The following is a 20,948-nucleotide window of genomic DNA, read 5'->3' as shown; positions in this document are numbered from 1 at the left end:
GGGGAAGGGGGGGAGGGACTAGGTTTCTCTGTCTCTCACTCTATATTGGACTTACCATACGAGATGTTTCCCATTAGGCATAGCCCGGACAGCACTGACAGGGCCACTGACGCTAGGAAACCTGAATGTCCGTCTTGGCTCTCGCAGACTCTTGTGAAGGCTGTATTCGTCTACGGTACTGTTTCTCCTGCATGCGTAGATGAAGTTGCCGTCGGGCGACCAGCAGGCATTCATGCACCATGGGGGTGTGTTGCGCGGTGGCGTGATACGTGCGACGGGGTTCGGCTGCCGTCTGTCCCAAATGCGCAGTGTGCCATCCATGGATGCATCTACAAAGGTTGTCTCGGACGATGCCGGCTGCACAGTCTGGTTTGCTGATGTGTTAATGGGTTGCTCAATATCCTCTGCATGAGGTAGTCCATTGGCTGCGCCATTTGACTGTGAGTCGGCTGTGCCATTTGCGTCCGGCATTGCTTCAGTCACTGTGGTAGGCTCTTTTACATCTTCACCTGTAGGCTCCTGGGGCTCTTGGACAGGGCCGCCCATGTCCACCAAATCTAGATCGGCATTGACATCCTCATCTGCCTGCTGTATGCCGTTTGCTATGGCTCTTGAAAACTCGTCATCATCGTCCCCGAATGAAGGCAGAGTTGCTGATAGGTTGTTCTCTTGGCCACCGTCGCCAAATAGAGAGTCTTGGTCCTTGTCTCCGAACAGCGAGTCATCTGGAGAGCCTTGAGCATCTTCGGTACCTTCCTCCTTGGGTATTATGGGCTTTGTGTCGATGCCATTGGGGATGGTTCCGTTTGCTCTGGGGCGGGCGGCATTATTTGAGGAAAAGGTACCATTGGCCAGAGGGAGGGTTTCAGTGTCTTGGGGTATGGGCAGTGTAGACATTGGCCGCTGTTCAATAGCGGATATTTGACCGCCACTGGTTTCGAATCTCCTCTTGACTTGGCCAGTGTTCAAATCCCAGTCGTTAATGGTCTTATCCCAGCTGCCACTAAGCACCGACGTCTCATCCTGTGATAATGTCAAGACTGACACAGCCGATGTATGGTTCTTCAATGTATGAATGCGGGTTCCCTCTTGGTGCCGCACCGATTGTAGGTTGATACCTCCCGAGTCCAGGCCCGAGAGCAGCCAGAGGGCCTGGTGGTGGACTGCGAGTGAGTAGACTGGCGACAGACTCTCAGCGCCGGTTGCGCTGTCCTCGTTTTCCCAGTAAGATAACAGGACACCTGCTTTGGTGACAGAGTCCACAAATGGATGCCGCTGCGCTACGGTGAGAGCAAGCTTCCCGTTGGCGGTGTCTACCCAGTTGAATTTCCTGATATAACCGTCTGAGCCTCCAGTGAAGACCCATCGCATGTCGGGTGTTGCAGTAATAGCGTTGATAGAGGTACTGTGTGGCGCGGCAATGGTAGGGATGATGTCGTACATGGGTGTGTTCAAGGCTTCCTGTCGCACGCTGGGGCGGAAGGGCAGGTTGCCCAGAACACCTGTTGCTGCTGCAGCATGTGGACTCGGCGATGTGAAAGTCACTGCTGGATTGCCATCTCCTCTGCCAGGTGTTCCGCCATTTGGGATGCTGCCGCGCGGATGTTGCGAAGGACTGTCTGGCTCGTCTTGATCTTGATCTTGGTCCTGGTCCTGGTCTTGGTCTTCGTCGTCATTGTCATTATCTCCTTCGGCGTCGTCATCGTCGCCGTCGCCGTCGCCGTCGTCTGCATCATCTGCATCGTCCTCCTCATCTACGTCCATGACATCGCCGTCGTCCTGCTCATCCTCGTCCTCGGCGGAGCCTGCGCGCGCGGTCAGCTAAACAGCTCTGCCCAGTGCATGGTGGTGTACTTGCTGGCGCCATTCTCATAGTCATCCTCGTCGTTCATTCTGTGTCCATGAGCACAGCCCTTGCTTACTCTTAATCAACCTGGACACCGTGTGGTGGTCGCACTTGTAATGCGCCTGACGTTCGCGTTGAGGAACATGGATGAGGCTCCGCGCGTCATGTAGCCGGCCCGCGCGTGCGCCACACCATTCCGCATCTGACCCAGGGCAGCCACACTTGATTTCAAGACTGCGTGATCGGCTTATGTAAATTTGTATCCAATAAATGTGCCAATAATAATATCATTGCGTATGATGCTGCGTCTACAAGAAAATGTCTTTGGAGTAGCAGCAGTGGTCAGCGAACCGTTGAAGATACAGTTAGACTTTAGACTGATCTTCGACGTCCTATCAGGCCCTTCCTAGACCAGAGGAGCTCTAATAACGTATGTTGAGTATATGGCTTCTATGTAAACTCAAGGGTTTGTCTTAGTCTTAGCTATGCTAGTATACTTAATTCTATCTACTGAACACGTCATACATTATCTAGTACACATGCTCAGTATGCTATGAACGAGATGCTTCTTGAAGGTAGAGTTTATTGCTCAAGTACGACTATATACTCAGGAATGTAGTTGCTCACTACTAAGCCCATCATAAGTGGTCGTTATCTAGCGCTCGTGATCGATCGGCCACGTGACCGCAGTGCATTCGTGGTTCGTTGTTGGCTCCGGGCCTACTTTTGACCGCTGTTGTAGTCCACCAGGGGCGCGGTCGGGCATCTGCATACAATGGTGGGGAAGGGGTGGGGGGCATGTGGCTTGGCCCATGCTCCAACTTCAGCGCTGAATCAGAAACGTACACGATACAATAAGAGCATCGAATATCGAATCTGGAATCCCCACGATAATATAGAATATTCTGGGTGGATTAGGCAGACTCAACCAACTCACATCCCTCATTGTAGCCACCTTACAGCTTGGGTAGCAAGTGCTGTTGCCTTCGCGCACTGAAAATACGTGGCCATACTCTAGTAGTACCTACTTAAACCTATATCATCCTTCATCGTTACTCTCGTCGCAAAATGTTCAACCGAGATCGAGTACCTGGTCTTCCTGGAAGCTCTCCACGACCTCCACCGCGCAACGAAGGCTACGGACAGCCACAACAACCCCCACAACAGCAGCCACCACGTAACTACGACCCCAGAATGGCTGGATACGGTGGCGCCCCTCCGCCCGCTACTCAACGTATGCCTGTGCCTGCGAGGCAAGGCGGCGGCGGCGGACCTGTGAGGCAATTGCGCCCAATCAAAAGCCCAGGAGGCAACGCTTATGCCTTTGGCAATCTGTATGTATACTGAGGGAGGGTTCAACTTTTATATGCCGCATCCTAACAGATATACAGGGTCGCAGTGTCCCCTCAAGACTTCCAACCAAACCCCGACGGCTCCGATATCTACATCCTCGTCAACGGCAACTTTGCCCTCTCTGCACGACCTACACAAGGATGCTCGCCGGGCGAAATTGGTCTTACCGACGCACAAAGAACATGGGCCGGCATATCTCTTGGTCCTCAGGAGGTAGTTACGGTGGCGCAGTATGACCACTTCAGTCAAAGTCAAGGAAAATCATATTTGGGGTCGCTCGAGGTCGAAGTCGGATTCGCGGCAAGAAAGATGACAGATACACCTTATGATCAAGACGAGCTCGCCACGTTTTTCAAGAAGAGCTTCGAGAACCAAATCCTAGCGCCTGGCCAACAACTGCTTCTCGATGTAAAAAACATACCCCTCAGATTATCTGTCCGGACGGTACAGCTTGCAGATTTATCCATGGAGAAGGAGGAGACTGATATGCCCCCCATCACTGATCCACGAGCTCGCGGTATCCTTACAAGACACACTCAGGTCGACTTTTTCAAGGATGCTCGGTCAGAGCTCAAAATCAAAGCGTCGGCGAAGCGCGCAGCAGCAAACTCCATCATTCAGCCAGGTTTCAAGTTCGAGGATATGGGCATTGGTGGACTGGATACTGAGTTCAGTGCCATTTTCCGAAGAGCTTTTGCTTCCCGCATCTTCCCTCCTAATGTCGTGGAGAGGCTAGGTATCAACCATGTGCGTGGTTTGCTATTGTATGGCCCTCCTGGAACGGGTAAAACCCTGATGGCGAGGCAAATTGGAAAGATGCTCAATGCTCGTGAGCCCAAGGTCATCAACGGTCCCGAAGTTTTGAACAAGTATGTCGGAGCGTCCGAAGAGAATATCCGGAAAATGTTCGCAGATGCAGAGAAAGAACAAAAGGAAAAGGGCGACGAGAGTGGACTTCACATCATCATTTTCGACGAACTCGATGCTGTTTGCAAGCAGAGAGGGTCTGGTGGTGGCGGTGGCACCGGCGTGGGTGATAGTGTCGTCAACCAACTGCTGTCCAAGTTGGATGGTGTGGAGCAATTGAACAACATTCTTCTCATCGGTATGACGAACCGAATGGACATGATTGATGAGGCTCTCTTGCGCCCTGGTCGTCTCGAGGTCCATTTGGAGATTTCGTTGCCTGATGAATCGGGCCGCGCCCAGATCCTGAAGATTCACACCACCAAGATGCGAAAGAACAACGTCTTGGAATCGGACGTTGACGTTGAAGAGTTAGCAAAACTTACCAAGAACTTTTCCGGAGCGGAGCTGAATGGTCTGGTCAAGGCAGCAACATCGTATGCCTTTGGTCGTCATCTTCAGGGTGGTACTACAGTCAAGGCGGATGTTGAGAATATGAGGGTCATGCGTCAGGACTTCATAACCGCACTTGACGACGTGAAGCCGTTGTTTGGTGTTGCCGAAGAAGAACTCGGCAAACGAGTGATGCGCGGCATCATCCACTTTTCGCCCTTCATCAGGGATATCTTGGAAGATGGGCGTCTGTACATCAATCAAGTCAGAAATTCGGCGTCTACCCCATTGCTACCTGTCCTTTTGCACGGGCCGCCTGGCTCTGGAAAGACTGCATTGGCTGCCAAGATGGCAATGGATTCGGGCTACCCCTTTATCAAACTGATTTCGGCTGAAGACATGATTGGTTATAGCGAGTCGCAAAAAGTACAGCATCTTGATAAGACATTCAGGGATGCCTACAAGAGTCCGTTGAGTATCATAGTTCTCGATTCCATTGAGTCGATGCTTGAATGGGTACCGATTGGTCCTAGGTTTAGCAACACTGTTTTGTCTGCGTTGAAGGTGCTTCTTGGCAAGGTGCCACCAAAGGTAAGTCGCTGCAAAAGGTGAAATGTAAGCAACCAAGCTAACAACTTCAGAATCGCCGCTTGCTAGTGTTTGCCACCACAACTCAACGTTCAGTGCTTGTTCAGCTTGAGCTTTTTGCTCGCTTCAAAGCTGATATTGCTGTGCCCAACGTCAACACTCAAGGCGAACTCGCAAATGTTCTCAGTGAATCCGGCGCCTTCTCAGAGTCAGACCAGCGACGTGCTATCAGTGAGATTGAGGAGATTACTGGAAGCAAGGAGATCGGGGTGGGCATTGACAACATCCTTAGTGGTATCGAAACTGCGAAGCAGGATCAGGATGTCCCTGGCCGATTCGCCCGATACATGTCAAGTGCGATTGCGGCGAACAAGGCTTTTTAGTTGGATCGCAGCCACATGGAGAGGGCTAAACAATGCTTTCGGGTTGTTTCATGCGTAGCATTTACATTTAGCATGTTGTGGCACGATACGTGATTGAGCTCAATAGATCAAGGGGCGACCCGCAATCAAGCTGGTAGAGCAAAGCTGAAATCCAATCGCTGCCAAGAAATTAATAGAAGAAGGTGGCTATCTATATACGAAAGGAAATCACAATACATATCCGCAGTCTGATGACGTGATACTACACCACAATGTATACCCGCGGTCAAACATGGTACGTCTTGTCGCGGCCATCCATGGCACGTTTGGTCGTAGCCATCTATAAACGGTAGAGCTAGGCTAGTTCATATTCGTAGAGCCCATAGATTTCATGTCAAACATTACCTGACAGCCAAAATCGCCATACTCACCTAGTCCCCCTTCAATTTTCGTCCACTGCACCCGAAAGAACCCCCGAAATTGTACAATATTGCACTACCTACATACCCCCCTACACCCACCCACCTCACCCGGTCCCACCCCTTCCTCTTGTTACCGTTCGTTCCCGAAAAAGCCGAGTTCCGTCACTGTCAGGCCATTTTTCGATAACCTCACATCTGACATGCGGTTCCCCTTGACCCCTGAGGGTTTTCCATGTCGTACTACATACGAGATACACTACTACACATCATCCTCTCTTTATCCCTCTTATTTCGAACAACAAAGCTTCACAACTCTTCTTCTATCCCTTTATACCTCTCCCATCAAGTTCTGTAAACTCAGCTCACAAGGTACAATAGTAGGGTTACAAAAGGGGGCCCTTCTTCGCCCCACCTACACTTTTTAAGGCTTCACCCCAGAAAAGAAATGCTGACGTCGTACTTGGGCCGCTTTGCTTCCGCTGCCTGGTTACAAGTAGCTCACTCTTCGCCACCCCTTGCTTTGTGTTTAGTGAGAGAAAAACAAAGGGGGGAGTAAGGGAAAATGTGGCAAGGGTTTAACCATGGAAATTATGTACATAGGCGAAGAAGTACGGCGTGTAGTGGTGTTGGGAAGGCTCGGAAGGGGGGTATCGTGAGGGAAGGATACTTCACAGCATTGCCCCCCCACCCCCCTCTTGTGCTCGCTATGAAGAGGAAGGGTGTAGAGGGGTTGATTTTTTCTTCTTCATGGAACATGTTTGATATTCTGTTCTGGAAAATATAGTCAAGATTTGACTTTCAAGCTTTCATACATCTCCACTAGAGTTTGCCTTGGTTGTTGTTGGGGGTGGGGGAGAGTGTCGGGCTTGATAATCTCCGAGGTGGTACCCGGTCTTCTTGACGTTTATTTTCCTTTTCGTGTATGCAGGTATAAACGTGGGGGGTTGCGGGTTCTATTGGTAGGGCAGGTGCCGGGTTTGACTGTGTGTGTGGGGGGGTGGTCATGGCACGAATTGCTTGTGCATGCATGCGTGGGCATGTTGCATATCCAGCCCCTCGGGGGGTTGACGACTACGTACATATGTACATATACGACCCTCATCACTTTCTCAAAGCAGAATATACTATAACAGTGCGTCTCATTCAGTCACGCTACGACTGGAATGGAATGGTATGTCGCTCCACATGTCTTAGGTAGACTGATTGCCCCACAGGAAAGGGCTTCCTATATTCATCACATGAGCTGTTACATCAACGATTTGACTAAGATTCAAAAACTACAGAGGCCGTATCAAGGAACACCCCCGTGGCTATTCACCCCAGTGTTAACCAAAAAGTCCCGATATCATCATGACGCCAACCTAAACACAACCGGTCCCCAGCCCAAGAAGACAAAGGAATATGAAACAGGCGCTTTCCCGCCACCCAGAAACCGCCTGGATGGATCGAGGCGCTATTTTTCAGCTCTAAGCGAATGAGCAAGCTCACCAGCTCCCCCTCTGCACCTAGCGAAGCGACCGTCCTCTAGGAGATACGTCAGCTACCCGCCCCGTTCCTGATCCAAACGCCATCCAAAAGCCGCGATTCGTTCGCTAGCTGTCAGCAGGCGCGTAGCACTTGCATCAGGCAACGGGCCGAACCGCGTCACAATTCCTGAAAAAGAAAAGCTGGTGTGTGGGACGCTAAAAGCAGCGAGGCCGGCTGCCGAGGGTGGAGCACAGTGGAGCGGAAATTGGGAACGACAGGTCGCAACGTCGAGCTTGTTCCTGGAATTCGAACATCGCGAAAAAGGTGTTTGAACATTTTTTGAAAATAGAGAAAACCGATAAAGCGCTGGGGAATAGTAAAGTGACCGAATGCCGCCCATAGTTTGGAAAAACCGAAAATCGTATATTGGTGTCATCCACAGTTCGGTAAGAGAAATTTGAAAGGTGTCGAATTGATTTAGAAGTCGACTGGTGCCGGATACCGGCTTTGTGCGGTGCGGAACTGCTCTGGGTACTTGCGTGCTGCTCGGTTGTTCAGTGAGCTGTCGGAGATGTTAGTTCGGCGATTGAAGTTGGCTGTCAGTGTAAACCTACTCGACTCGCTTCTGAGTCCACTGCAAATCTTTCTGTACATCCTTCGCAGCCTTCATTCCGTCTGCAAAGCTCATGCGAGCACCAGCCAATCTGCGTTGAGCCAGTGCTTGTAGCTCAGAAAGCTCGCGCTGCTTAGCATTCAGTTCACCGGACCTGCGTACAATGTCAGTTACACGACTTTAGGCGCAGTCGGGTGATTCAGAATTCACCGATAGAAAGAAACTTACGTTTGTGCTTGCTTTGCAAGACTGCGATCTAGTGGCATTGGATCGAAGGAGCCGTTCACACGACGACCCATATAATCGAGGAGATCCACGCTGGCGGCGCCGCTAGTGGATTCATAATCGCTTGCACTGCCAGCATAGTTGCTAGAGGTGGATGACGGCTCGTACGACGGTACACCAGATGTCGTAACGCTGTTTGCAGCCTCGGGTGGTGATCCTGACACGCGTCCATAACCATGTTGTTGAGCCGGGAAGAAAAATCCGGGCTTTTGTGGCATGTTGATTGGGTAGGATGCTTGAGGAAGACTGTAGAAGGAGTGTGAAGAGGCCATTTTGGATAATACTATATTCCTCTGTATGCTGGAATGGTGTGTAGAGTAGTGTATTGGCGAAGAGTGCAAGCGGTTAGATAGTGTTGGGGTTTGGTCAAGGTGTCGGAGTGGGAAGCCAAGACAGTGATCCGGATGTGACAAAGGTATAACGATATCCCCAGAAAAGTGAATAGAGAATCAGAAAGATCAGACCAAATTCCAGCAAAACGAGCCCTTTTTATACCTTTCCATTGCAGGCATGCTAGGAGCATCATGGTCAACGGGGCATGGCTCTGACCCCTTCATGCCGAGTGACGGCCGCAACCCCGCCGTTATGGTGATAAAGCTGCATAGGATTACATCCACTGAGAACGGTTCCCGCTGGTGCCGGATTGTAAAGCGTCATTTAGACTGGGCTGGACGGTGGCTCTTGGACGTGGGCCGCAGCCGATCCACGATACCTCGGGGCGATAGTGAATGCTTGAGATGCCAATTGGCCCGTACATGGAACTAGTGACAAGTGGCCTCAGCTCCAACCGGCACAAAAGAGTCGGGGAGCGAATTGGCTTGCAATGGCAAAAAGTTGCGATTCTGGAGGCAGTGCCGTCTATGGCCGGCACCAAGGCATTGCTAAAGGCAGCGGGGCAGAGTAAGCGCAGCAGACGCAGACGCAGACGCCATGTAAAAGCAGCGGCGGTGGAGAAGTGTACATGCATGGGTAGGCTGCCGGACGGGCATGCTAAGTGTTGTCAAATTGATGCGCTGGCTCGACAGCTGCCAGCGCCATTGAGCATGCAATCTGGAGGGGGGATGCAAAGGATCAGACAGCGCATGACACCAGTGGCGGCATGCGCCCAAAGAAGCTTGATGAGACGATTGCGCGTATGAACATGGCGGGCAATTGGTAAAAGGGCGTGTACCGGACGACGAGATCGTTTTTTTTCGTGTAGTCATGGTCATGGAAGGTCGTGGAGAAGGATGCGGGACTAGCAAAGCCCCGCCGAACTAACAGTCCGCCCCTCGGTGGTGCGGTGCGTCATGCTTGCGAGCAGCAACCCAACCCGGCCAATGCACCTTGCTGCACCTCCACCTTGGCGCTCCAATGCCTCGAGCCCTTGGGCACCATGTCTGCTCTGCGTAACCTCGTACTGCTTCTCACACGAACATTCCCCAGACGTTCCCATGCTGCAAGTCAACTGCTCTCCAAGCACGGCAATAAGTGGCGGTGAGGAATCCCATCTAGCTCGTCGCTCTTCCCAGGACCACCGGCTTTGGCATGCATGCCATGTCCTTGTACATAGTACTATCCGAGCCCTTTGTCCATGGAAGGCGTTACACTGGTGCTTCAACGGCGCGGAACAAGCCAATCGTATGACACGGCTGTCAATGCCGTCCATGTGAGTTGCGCATGGCAGCTACTTTTAGGTCACCCTTGTGCCCCTCGCTCCAGCGTCTGCCTTACATGAACACTTACCCGGGGGCCGAGAACCTGAATTTGACTCAACCAAGAGCTTGAGTCCGGTCTGATCGAGTGTGCTTCTAGATTGAGTGTGCAACACTTTGCGCGGCACCAGGCAGCAACATCTCTCACTTCCTACTGCCGTCTGATTGAATTTTGGGTTCCACAAACTCTAGGTGCAGGTTGTATCAATCACACATGTACGATTTGTTCGGACGTTCTGACGGCGCTGATTGTGCTCTCCAATTGCTCGTCAGCGAGTGGTGTCGGACAGGAAATACTAGTGGCAATGTCTTCCCAATGATTGCGACTTGTAGCTCTCAGCGACCACTGCCGGATCGGATCGATATACTATTCGACAGCTCTTGAATTACACAACTACTTGTTTGGTCGATTTGCCGATGAGCTAATGCCAATCAGTTCTCGACAATGTCTTTCAACTATTTCGTACATTACAAATGATTTCAACTTTTTTCAGCCTAACAAAACACGGCCATAACTCGCACTGCCCTGATGGATGTGCGACATACACTAGTCTTGACACAAGCGCAGTAATCTGAATACGTCGATGTGCGCAAGCACCCATGAAGCACCGTCTTTTGGTCGCTTTTAGCTCCTAGTGGCTATACAACAATATTCGGTAGAACACCATGGCAAATTCAATATCTTCAATAAGATACCACAAATCTATGGTGCAATCTTGCCAGCGATCTGATTTGTCAAGTAATTTGACATTCTGTGTGTACATATCAGTAACCACCAATATTGTTCAAAGTCTGCAAACTTACATCATCCACTGTTGCCTTTTCCGAGCTTGGCCCAAGGGTCCTCAACGAAGCTTGGGAGAAAATAGGCCGTGTCCCCGTTCTCGTTCTGAACTCCATTACGAAGCGCATTTAGTTCTGCTCTCGAAACGGGAGGTCCACCAAACGACATAGTTTCCATTGCAGACTGATCGTTCGGAGCAGGGCCATTCGCAGCGCCAAGGGGAATTTCCGGAAGGGTTTGGCCACGTGCTAGGAAGCTGGCAAGACCAGAATCTGTTACCGGGGCCTTCTTTGACTCGGAGGCTTCAGGCTCATTTGCTTCTCCGCTGGCGACTTTCTTCGTTCTAACCCCGAGTTTGGTGGAGTTTGCACCGCTTGCATCGGCTTTTGCCTTTGGTGAGTTTTCATGGTCGAATTTTCGCTTTTTGGTTCCCCCAAACGAGGAGAAGCCCATAGCTGCAGCTATGTCGATGTCCTCTTCTTCGTCCATGACAGAGTGTGAGTCGACTGGGTTAGGCTTCTGCTTGAGGAGTATATTTCCTAGAGACAAAAGTATAAAAGGTCATACGAAGTTAGGTAAGAGGGCGCTAGTGAAGGGTACCTGCGCCAATCGGAGCGGGAGTGTCTCCTACAGTGGGCCCCCTTGGGTTGGCAGCTCTTAAACAGTATCCGCCTGAGTGGAATGGTAGCGCACTATCACTATGGAGACATGACCCTCAGCGGGCATCTCACCACGTCATGCCACGAGCAGAGGTCGTGCGCAGATGTACATGGACAAGCACGCGCGTAGCTCTGGCGGCCTTAGCGCCAGCGTCATCGCATCTGCGCATCGGCAGGGTTCACCACCAACAACGCTTGCAACGCCTGCACAGCGCCAGATTCCATGCTGCTTCTCGCCATACTCTAGTCCTTCAAACGGGCTCTAGGACACGCCATGCTCACCATGGAAAGCGAGACTTCGCAGAGCCCGGCGCAGCGCCGCTTCATGCGACCCAGTGTAAGTCGTCGCGTCTTGGGGCTTTAGGCACACATGCATAGCTCACCATAGGCTACAGATGCGGTCAGCGACAATGATCCAGCCGAGGACTGGCGAACGCGTCAAGAAGGCCTTCACCCTGCGCAGATCTCGACATCGCCGCACACGATCCGCCGAGATTCTCCTCGCTCCCGGCCAGTTCGAAACTGAGAGATACCGTGAGATGAGCAGGAAAGAGCTGTTTGTCGAGATGATCAAGTACAAGTTTCGGCAAGGCTATGCATATGCGACGAGCCAAACCGGTGTTGGCATCCTGAAATGCTCTATGGCCTATGTACTCGGCTCGCTGGCTACCTTTGTCCCCTTCATAGCTGCGCTGTTGGGTAGGAACGACGGCAAACACATCGTTGCGACAATCACCGTCTACTTCCATCCAGCGCGCTCAGCTGGTAGCATGCTTGAGGCTGTCATGCTTGCCTTTGCCGCCTTTCTTTATGCTGCGGTTGTCTCCTTCTCCAGTATGGCTGTGTCGGCCTACTTTGGGAACAACGACCTTCTAGTAGTTGGCCATGTCATAGTGCTCATTGTCTTCTGTGGAGGTGGTCTCGGGCTGGTTGGATGGACAAAACAAAGGCTCGGCAATCCGCTAGTCAATGTGGCCTGCTCTCTGACTTCCCTTGCCCTCATCACCATTTTGACCAAAGAGGGGGCTGTCCAGGCTGCTACGTTCTCCTACGTTAAAATCTGGCAGGTCTTGAAGATGGTCATCATGGGTTGTGCCGCATCAACAGCTGTATCCCTTCTAGTAAAGCCAACGTCAGCGCGCAGCGAATTCCGCGATACTTTTATCAAATCCACCGATGCCATGGCAGAGATGCTAAACGGCATTGCGCTCAGTTTTCTCTCCGGGTCTGAGCAAGACCTCAAGAGCGACTCGTATGTCAAAGCTTCAGATCGGCTGCAAACGACGTTCAAAGCCCTGGTTAAGAATCTTGGAGAAGCTAAGTTTGAGCACTATGCGTTGGGCACTGAAGCAGAGTACAAGATCAACGCAAGGCTGGTCAAATGTGTTGAGACGCTGATGCAGAGTCTGGGTGGATTGCGAAGTGCTGCCGAGACGCAGTTTACGTTACTTGCTCAGCCGGCGCCTGGTGAGGTAACTTCTCAACCTATACCTACTAATGGAACGGTCACTTCTTCAATCTTCTCAGAACAGGCCATGTCGCAAAGCCCTCAGCTGATTTCTCCCACGCTGAGGCATTCAGATAGGCGGGGCAGCATCCTCGCCTCTATCGATGAACTGCCAGAAAGCTCCGAAGCGTCCGCAATCTGCTCAGCTGCTGAATCAGACGATGAATCCAATCCAGTAAATCAAATGCTGGCCAGATCTATCAATCTTTCAAAGTCGAACCTGACGCCTGCTGACATTTTTTCCGTCTTCATAGCTCAGTTGGGCCCACCGATGGTGAGTCCATAACTCTGAGTTTTCCTTGCACTGCTAATTAAAGTAGAAATCGCTTGCATACACCCTACGTGAAGTACTTTCGGAATTACCGTTTGGACCTGGACCAGAGTACAACATGGCTATCAATGAACACTTCCGTCACAGCCTGGTTGACGCGAAGGCTCTCTTCGCGGACGCACGACGAGAGGCTCTTTCTGGTATCTACACGAGCAAGATTCCAAATAGGACAAGTTCAGCAGCAGTTGCAGCCGACTTTGAAGAAGTTGCCGCAAGCTGCGGGTATTTCAGTTCGTCCTTGATTGATTTTGCTGAAGATATGGTCGGGTTCCTTGACATTCTTGAGGAGCTCAAAGCCAATGTCAATCGCTATCCGCGGCAAAGAACTTTCAACTGGCTGAAATTTTGGAAGACTTGGCACAAGAAGAGTAATTCTGGCGACGACTCCGAAGTGGCTAATTTCATGCAAGAAACAGACCCACAGACAGTGGGTGGCTCGCGCGAGATTCACAATCCTATTTACAGGAAGTCGACGCGTGGAGATCCGTACAAGCCAGAGAACGAACAGCCACTATCCTACCGTATATGGACGTCACTTGCCGTCTTCAGAAGGGACGACCTCAAATATGCTGTCAAGGTTGGCATTGGTGCAGTCCTTTGGGCCATGTGGTCCTTTATTCAATCAACAAGAGGCTATTACAGTCGGTGGCGTGGCGAGTGGGGTCTATTGTCGTACATGTTGGTTTGCTCTATGACCATAGGCGCTTCCAACACCACAGGGTACCAGCGTTTTGCTGGTACTTGTCTGGGCGCTGTGCTAGCAATTGCTGCATGGATCGCGGCTGACGAACATGCTCTTCTTCTGGGCTTTTTCGGTTGGGTCATTTCCCTGTTCTGCTTCTACATCATTGTCGGCAAGGGCAAGGGACCTATGGGCCGTTTCATCTTGCTGACGTACAACCTTTCTGCGCTCTACGCCTACTCTCTTTCCGTTAAGGACGATGAAGATGACGATGACGAAGGTGGCATCTCACCTGAAATATGGGAGATTGTAACTCATCGAGTGGTTGCTGTTATGGTTGGTTGTCTTTGGGGTATTATCGTAACAAGGATAATCTGGCCAATTTCCGCACGCCGTAAGCTCAAGAAAGGCACGTCTTTGTTGTGGCTCAAGATGGGATTGATCTGGAAACGCGGGCCACTTAAGACTGTTCTTGAATCCAATGAGCACACGAGCAGGACACAATCGTTCATGTCGGAACGCGAGGAGATCGAACTTCGGAGATATCTATCTCATTTGGAGACACTGCGTGTAGCGGCTGCTGCGGAGTTTGAGCTTAGGGGCCCCTTCCCAAACAAGAGTTTCCAGATTATCCTTGGTGCAACGAGTCGCCTACTGGACAGTTTTCACGCAATGAATGTAGTTATACTAAGAGAGCTGAAAGCGTCGGATGGTGAGAAGGAAGCTCTGAGGTATACAAAGAAAGAGTGGACAGAGCTGAGTTGGCGCATCAGCCATTTGTTCTCAGGTGAGCTTCATACCAAGTGACGATGGGAGCTGAACGCTGACAAATAACAGTCATGGCCTCCTCTATGAAGCTAGCATACCCGCTCAATGATGTTCTACCTAACATCGAACACACACGTGATCGGTTGCTTGCCAGAGTCTTCGAGTTTCGACAGCAGGATCTCGGCAAAACCATTGCTACCGACGAAGATTACGAGTTGTTGTATGCCTATGGTGGGTCATTACCGTTTATACTTGAAATTGATCATCGCCACTAACCTCAATACAGCACTGGTGACTGGACAACTCGCGCACGATTTGAATGTTATCGGACAGGAGATTGAGAAACTATATGGTGTCCTGAGCGAGGAGGACCTAAAGTTGCAGTAAGAATGCATCGTTTCGCTACTTAATGAACCCTTTGTACCCTAAGTGTTGAGCACGTCTAATGTCATTACCAATGAGTTTGTACTCGAGAATAATTGGACATGTGCAAAGAGTTCTTTCAGATCTAGTGCGCGATGATGGCAAAATGACTCATAATGTGACATCCCATACGTTGTACCATATGCGTTTAGGGATAGGGCAACCGAATGCTACACACCAATCATCATGGATACGAACAGCAAGTTACTATTTGCACGTGCTTGCGTGATGTTCAATTGGTGACTAGAGACATCTTGACGTAGAGATTCCGTTTTATCGGTATTTATCCACCGGAAATAGAGTACGTGATACCCAAAAGGCATTCAAGGGCTCTTGTCTTAGAACCTCTAGTGTGGCGGTGCCTGTGGGCGCAATGCAATGCTCTCGCGGTATGTAACTTGAACAACATGGATGCATCCCGTGATTGCCAGACTCGTCTAGTTGAAGAGATGACAATGCCACCCAAGCATTACCGGCATGTTGATGTGCATACATCCAATGGGCTTAGCAGAGCCATTGCCATGCATGCGACACACCTGCTCAGCATCTAGTCGCTGTTGTGTTGGTGGGAATTTGGCTAGTGGTCACGTGGTGGCCTTGGCGCTCTAAGCGATCACGCACCTGTGTTGGAAATTACCTCGCACCTCTCAGCTTCAACAACGGTAAGTCGACAACGACCGCGGACGACAACAACATCGAAAATGTAAGGAATCCCGAACAAATATCCTTCAACACTGCTTCGAAGAGCAAATCCGTTCCCGCTGCACACTCGGCGCCTCGCATTCGTGCCTCTGAGGCGCTTGTGCAGTGGCGAACCCCTCTTCCGACGACCACCTCCTCCGTCGCCAACAACCGCACAAATGATCAAAATACTGACATGGGGTGTTTCATAGGGTCAACCTCCGCACTCAGAAGCGCCTCGCGGCCTCCGTGGTCGGTTGCGGAAAGCGCAAGATCTGGCTTGACCCCAACGAGGTCAGCGAAATCGCCAACGCCAACTCCCGCCAGACTGTCCGCAAGCTCGTTCAGGATGGTCTCATCATCCGCAAGCCCGTCACCATGCACTCTCGTGCCCGCGCCCGGGAGCTGAACGCCGCCCGACGAATTGGCCGACACCGTGGTTTCGGTAAGAGGAAGGGTACCAAGGACGCTCGTATGCCAAGGTATGCAATCACGTTGCCTCTTTAATGCCGGATATGGGGACGAAGAATTGTTTTTTTGGGATGTCATGGACAATGGGAACCGTTAACTAATGCGGATGTGCAGCCAAATCGTCTGGATGCGCCGTCTCCGTGTCCTCCGCCGTCTCCTCGTCAAGTACCGCGCCGCCGGCAAGATCGACAAGCACCTCTACCACGAGCTCTACCTCCTCTCCAAGGGTAACACCTTCAAGCACAAGCGTGCTCTCGTTGAACACGTATGTTGACCATGACATCATGACTATGTCAATTCCCCGCTCCATGGTCGGTAACTAACGCACATGTCAGATCCACAAGGCCAAGGCCGAGAAGGCCCGCGAGAGGGTCATCAAGGAGGAGATGGACGCCAAGCGTGCGAAGACCAAGGCGGCTCGCGAGAGGAGGCAGGAGCGTATCCAGCAGAAGCGCCAGGCTCAGCTGGGCGACGAGGAGTAAAGAATGGATGTCGTGACGAACACCTGGCGTGGGTCTTTTCAAGGTTAAAGGAGGGCGTCAATCTCCTTTTTATCTGGGCATATGCGGTCATGTTTCATGTTACGTCTGTGAAGGACTCTTCTCTCCATGCATATTCGACCGACAAGGGTGCCCCCTCTCTGATTTTCGATGCTATGACTGTACCAAAAATAAAAGGGATATGAGCATCGGCATTAGAAACCAGTAGTCAAACTTGGAGTTGGTCTGCTTTGATCCATTGAATGTGTTTTTGGCCTTTGTGATGGTATGATGCCATTGCTATATGTGCTCAATGAATGTTACTGGTCAGGCAAAGCAAGTGACACTAATAAGATTGATCGATTACAAAGTCCCCCGAGTGCTTCTTTCACAAGTAACACAATACACGCCTATTGCCTGCACAGGGTATCAATGAATCTCTAACGCCCAATGTAAACGCCATATCGACTCCCAACTCCCACGTGTTGCCTCGTGTTTAGATCTGTGAAAAGTTAGCATCAATGCTTGTACCGATGCGGTTCTGGCTACTCACCAATTTCAGAGCGCTTCTATGCACAGCCCGTGTAAAGTTGAGCATAGCCTTAGCCTTGTTGTTGCCCCTCTGGAGCCTCCTGTATGCCTCTTGCACATGACTTGGCTGCACTGGTTCCCTAGCCTCCTCTGGGGGATCAAACAAGCCTCGTTCGCGCTTCCTCTTGAGGCGATTCTGCTCGCCACCGTGATTTTTCTTGTACAGATCCTCTGCATCCTTGACCTTGAGCGCCTCCTCGGTAAGCGTCTGGACAATTTCAAACGTCAGGAAACCCAGGATATCGATGATATCGTCGGAGGGTTTGGAATCGGTGATGAGGCCGAATCCCGCCCATTCTTTGAAGCGCTTGCTCTTGCGGTAGGTAAAGGATGCTTGACGGCAGTCGGACCAGTGCACGTATTCCTCACGTGTCATGTTCTTTGTCCGCTCGTCTGCGTTCTTGAGGCGCTGCAAGGTTGCGTAGTTCATCTCCTCTTCTTCCTCGTCTTCCACGTCGTCTTTTTGAGGGGGGAACTCGGTAAAGAAGGATTGAACGTCCCAGACGAGATCGACTTTGGCTCGCTTGGCTTTCTTGGAGGCGTCGACGGGAGCGGCACCAGGTCCGCCTGCGCCTACTACGCCAACAGCTATGTCTGCGTCTCCGGCTCCGACGTCGGCGCCTGCATCGCCGCCTTTGTCATCGGAGTCTTTGACGGAGCGTCGGACATCTTTCCACTGGAGGAAGTGGCGGAGACGCGAGATTTTGGCGCGGTCGTGCCGGATAAGCATGAATAGGTCGTCAGTGGAGATGGATTTTGAACCACGGCGGGTGGCAAGGGCGGTACATTCCCGCAACATGTGCTGTACTTGGTCTTGTACGATCGACTCGATCAAGGTGGTTGTTTCGGGTGAAGGTTCGCCAGTCTCACCAGAGACGAACATCATCTGCTCAACGGTTAGGCCCAGGCCAATTTCCAACGGGAATGGATCTTCTGGCGATAGGCTTTGCGGCATTGATGGCAAGGGAGGTGATGGGAATGATGCTGGTGAGGCCATGATACTGGCTTGTTACAAGGTAGGTGGGGATATGAGATTGAGTTGAGGAAGTGGGTGAAGAACAAGGCTGGCTCTGGCATGCTGCCTATAACCTTTACCCAGAACTCGGATACGAACATGTTGGGTAGGGTGAAAGACAGGCGGAACGAAGGTGAACAAGAATAGGCTGCCCCTGGCTCACACAGATAAATGCGAAGTAAGAGAAGGGCGAGTCGCCTGTCCTTGAATCGCCCTCTCTATAAGAGATACAAAACAAAAGACAGTTCAAAAAAAACTACCAGTCGAGGCGACAGCCCATATTCCGACGATGCGCATATGGAGCCTGTCGCAAACCGGAAAGGAATCCACTGAAGGGATAAACAAAGTAGGTGATAATGCCATTTACCCTAGTCTCACATGTCCTTCTCTTTCTCTCATGCAGTCTCCAGGAAAGCGGAATAGCGAAATGGATAGATGACATGGACAATAAGATGAAATGAACTAACCTGCTGGATCTCCGTCCGATACTTGGCCAACTTATCCTTGTCCGACATGATGGCTGACTTTCCGCACCCAAGACTCTAGAAATCATAAAAGACGTGTCGCGCGATCAACAAAGTTCTATGGCACAGAAATTAGATTACAACAGGCGCTATGTTTGGCGGTGGGCGTGAATGAAGGCCAGGTTGCCGACGCGGTTTGCGGTCTGCTAGCGTGATCTCAAACGATGCTGGGCTTCATGCAACAACGCTATGCCGAAACGGGCTCAGCCCTACGAGCCAAAATGGGCCCCGCCAACTTTTTTGTGAATTTGGCCGCATACCCCACCATCACCGATAATTTATTCACCAAATAAGTTAAGAATCGCCGAAAATGCTGTACCTCGTGGGTCTCGGCCTGGCGGATGAGAAGGACATTACTGTCAAAGGTTTGGACATTGTGAAGAAGGCCGAGCGCGTCTATCTCGAGGCATATACGGCGGTACTGCTGGTGGAGAAGGATGTGCTTGTGAGTTGAAGACGAAGTGAATAGATAAAGCGCTCGAAATCTAATTGTCACGGCAGTAGGAAGCATTCTATGGCCGCGAAGTCATCATTGCGGATCGTGAAATGGTCGAGTCTTCAAGCGACGATATCCTCAAGGACGCCGACAAGCTCGATGTCGCATTCCTCGTAGTAGGGGACCCATTCGGGTAAGGAGCCTCTATCAGCCATTCCAATTATATCTAACATTATCATAGCGCGACTACGCACACTGACCTTGTCCTCCGTGCCCGCGAGCTCTCCATTCCCACCCGTTCGATTCCCAACGCCAGCATTCTCACTTCCATTGGCACCACTGGCCTACAACTCTACAACTTCGGACAAACCGTATCCATGGTCTTTTTCCTCGATAACTGGAAGCCCGCCTCCTTCTACGATCGCATAAAAGAGAATGTCTCCATCGGCTTGCACACGCTTGTGCTCCTAGATATCAAGGTCAAGGAGCAGAGTCTGGAGAACATGGCCAGAGGACGCAAGATCTATGAGCCACCGCGGTACATGACAGTCGCACAGTGCGCGCAGCAGATGCTGGAAATTGAAGAGGATGTGAAGAAGGAAGGTGCATACACAAAAGACAGTCTGGCTGTTGGTGTTGCAAGAGTAGGAGCAGAAGACCAGCAGATCGTTGCAGGAACACTAGAACAGCTTTGTGAAGCGGATCTAGGCAAGCCGCTGCATAGTCTGGTGCTGCTGGGAAAACGTACGCATGACCTTGAGAGGGATTTCCTCGAGGAGTTTGCTGTGGATAAGGAGAAGTTCAAGGAGATTTGGAAGAGGGATTATGAGGGAAAGGCGTAAAAGCCCAGCAACCTGTCATATCTCTGCAACGATAAATATAAATATCGCTTTTCAGTAGCATACTACTGCATCTATGAGATATGGTGACCCGTTGGGCGAATATCTAGTAGCCAAGCAAACTTCTAATACCGTCTTTTACTGTATTGTACACAACATCGCATCACACTCACTTCTAGCTTCTTCCTTCTTCACCCATTTCTCTTCCCTTTTCCCCTGTCTCCTTCTCTCTCTAATCAATTTCTCTCGCTCATATGGACTCGGTCCTCCGTGTTTTCCGCACTCAAAATCAATCCATCGGCATTTGACAGCAGGCGCTGCACAAGTCTCATCAGTCTTTCGTGCATTTTTGCATTCTTCGATGTATTCGTCTGTGCAGGGAAGATTGCCTTTGGGCCCATGCCCGTACCCTTTGCGCTCACAGCGTGTGTAGTGGGTTTGGTATGTTGTGCACATTTCTGTGTGGTTGTAGGTGGTTGTAGGTGGTTGAGTTGGTGATTGGAGAGGGTGATGATAAGAAAAGGTTATATAATATATATATATAGATATAGATATAGATATATCATTGTGGTGGTGTGCAAAAATGGAAGTCGGAGGTGTGTGTGTGAAGTGTTCCAGCAGCAAGGAGTATGCGCATATTCAATCACGTTCAAATTCCTTCACCTGCTGCGGGTCTATGAATGCTCTTCTGTTGATTGTGTTTTTCAAATTTCTTTGTTCTAGATATGGTCATTATCGAAATTGTGTGTTGGCTTTGAACCTTGGATTGCGATTCTCTTGTGATGGCGCCCCCCCCCCCTGCCACCAACGTACCATCATCCCAGCTGAT

At 50.9% G+C, this 20,948-nt stretch overlaps 12 protein-coding genes across 12 annotated transcripts; 5 read left to right on the top strand and 7 right to left on the bottom strand.

Annotated features, from left to right (window-relative positions):
* Positions 1-51: 51 nt before the first annotated feature.
* Positions 52-1,867, bottom strand: COCVIDRAFT_31725 (hypothetical protein; the record flags this gene model as incomplete). Its single annotated transcript, XM_014695108.1, has 2 exons — positions 52-1,805; positions 1,855-1,867. The coding sequence occupies 2 exons, from the start codon at positions 1,865-1,867 to the stop codon at positions 52-54; spliced, it is 1,767 nt and encodes a 588-aa protein (XP_014550594.1).
* A 1,047-nt stretch (positions 1,868-2,914) lies between these two features.
* Positions 2,915-5,469, top strand: COCVIDRAFT_31724 (hypothetical protein; the record flags this gene model as incomplete). Its single annotated transcript, XM_014695107.1, has 3 exons — positions 2,915-3,180; positions 3,238-5,089; positions 5,140-5,469. 3 exons carry the CDS (start codon positions 2,915-2,917, stop codon positions 5,467-5,469), a joined length of 2,448 nt encoding a protein of 815 aa, XP_014550593.1.
* Positions 5,470-5,594: 125 nt separating this feature from the next.
* Positions 5,595-5,780, bottom strand: COCVIDRAFT_115071 (hypothetical protein; the record flags this gene model as incomplete). Its single annotated transcript, XM_014695106.1, has 1 exon — positions 5,595-5,780. A coding segment is annotated over one exon (186 nt), but the record flags the coding sequence as incomplete, so codon positions are not given.
* A 652-nt stretch (positions 5,781-6,432) lies between these two features.
* Positions 6,433-6,654, top strand: COCVIDRAFT_115080 (hypothetical protein; the record flags this gene model as incomplete). Its single annotated transcript, XM_014695105.1, has 1 exon — positions 6,433-6,654. One exon carries the CDS (start codon positions 6,433-6,435, stop codon positions 6,652-6,654), a length of 222 nt encoding a protein of 73 aa, XP_014550591.1.
* Positions 6,655-7,410: 756 nt separating this feature from the next.
* COCVIDRAFT_115073 (hypothetical protein) lies at positions 7,411-7,737 on the bottom strand (the record flags this gene model as incomplete). Its single annotated transcript, XM_014695104.1, has 1 exon — positions 7,411-7,737. One exon carries the CDS (start codon positions 7,735-7,737, stop codon positions 7,411-7,413), a length of 327 nt encoding a protein of 108 aa, XP_014550590.1.
* A 77-nt stretch (positions 7,738-7,814) lies between these two features.
* Positions 7,815-8,507, bottom strand: COCVIDRAFT_115077 (hypothetical protein; the record flags this gene model as incomplete). The annotated part of the gene is made up of 3 exons (XM_014695103.1): positions 7,815-7,899; positions 7,952-8,104; positions 8,179-8,507. The coding sequence occupies 3 exons, from the start codon at positions 8,505-8,507 to the stop codon at positions 7,815-7,817; spliced, it is 567 nt and encodes a 188-aa protein (XP_014550589.1).
* Positions 8,508-10,734: 2,227 nt separating this feature from the next.
* COCVIDRAFT_115088 (hypothetical protein) lies at positions 10,735-11,202 on the bottom strand (the record flags this gene model as incomplete). The annotated part of the gene is made up of 1 exon (XM_014695102.1): positions 10,735-11,202. The coding sequence occupies one exon, from the start codon at positions 11,200-11,202 to the stop codon at positions 10,735-10,737; it is 468 nt and encodes a 155-aa protein (XP_014550588.1).
* Positions 11,203-11,646: 444 nt separating this feature from the next.
* COCVIDRAFT_21003 (hypothetical protein) lies at positions 11,647-15,047 on the top strand (the record flags this gene model as incomplete). The annotated part of the gene is made up of 5 exons (XM_014695095.1): positions 11,647-11,709; positions 11,768-13,153; positions 13,200-14,679; positions 14,730-14,891; positions 14,947-15,047. 5 exons carry the CDS (start codon positions 11,647-11,649, stop codon positions 15,045-15,047), a joined length of 3,192 nt encoding a protein of 1,063 aa, XP_014550581.1.
* A 414-nt stretch (positions 15,048-15,461) lies between these two features.
* Positions 15,462-16,717, top strand: COCVIDRAFT_21002 (hypothetical protein; the record flags this gene model as incomplete). Its single annotated transcript, XM_014695093.1, has 4 exons — positions 15,462-15,472; positions 15,977-16,246; positions 16,350-16,500; positions 16,571-16,717. 4 exons carry the CDS (start codon positions 15,462-15,464, stop codon positions 16,715-16,717), a joined length of 579 nt encoding a protein of 192 aa, XP_014550579.1.
* A 493-nt stretch (positions 16,718-17,210) lies between these two features.
* Positions 17,211-18,835, bottom strand: COCVIDRAFT_42938 (hypothetical protein; the record flags this gene model as incomplete). Its single annotated transcript, XM_014695101.1, has 3 exons — positions 17,211-17,216; positions 17,268-18,191; positions 18,788-18,835. The coding sequence occupies 3 exons, from the start codon at positions 18,833-18,835 to the stop codon at positions 17,211-17,213; spliced, it is 978 nt and encodes a 325-aa protein (XP_014550587.1).
* Positions 18,836-19,154: 319 nt separating this feature from the next.
* Positions 19,155-20,122, top strand: COCVIDRAFT_31719 (hypothetical protein; the record flags this gene model as incomplete). Its single annotated transcript, XM_014695100.1, has 3 exons — positions 19,155-19,289; positions 19,349-19,473; positions 19,522-20,122. 3 exons carry the CDS (start codon positions 19,155-19,157, stop codon positions 20,120-20,122), a joined length of 861 nt encoding a protein of 286 aa, XP_014550586.1.
* Positions 20,123-20,257: 135 nt separating this feature from the next.
* Positions 20,258-20,575, bottom strand: COCVIDRAFT_20999 (hypothetical protein; the record flags this gene model as incomplete). Its single annotated transcript, XM_014695092.1, has 1 exon — positions 20,258-20,575. The coding sequence occupies one exon, from the start codon at positions 20,573-20,575 to the stop codon at positions 20,258-20,260; it is 318 nt and encodes a 105-aa protein (XP_014550578.1).
* Positions 20,576-20,948: the final 373 nt, after the last annotated feature.

Source organism: Bipolaris victoriae (genome assembly GCF_000527765.1).
Source record: "Bipolaris victoriae FI3 unplaced genomic scaffold scaffold_179, whole genome shotgun sequence".
NCBI classification, from domain to species: Eukaryota; Fungi; Ascomycota; class Dothideomycetes; order Pleosporales; family Pleosporaceae; genus Bipolaris; species Bipolaris victoriae.
The sequence above is the reverse complement of the archived record's forward strand: the minus strand, read 5'-3'. Positions and strand labels throughout refer to the sequence as shown.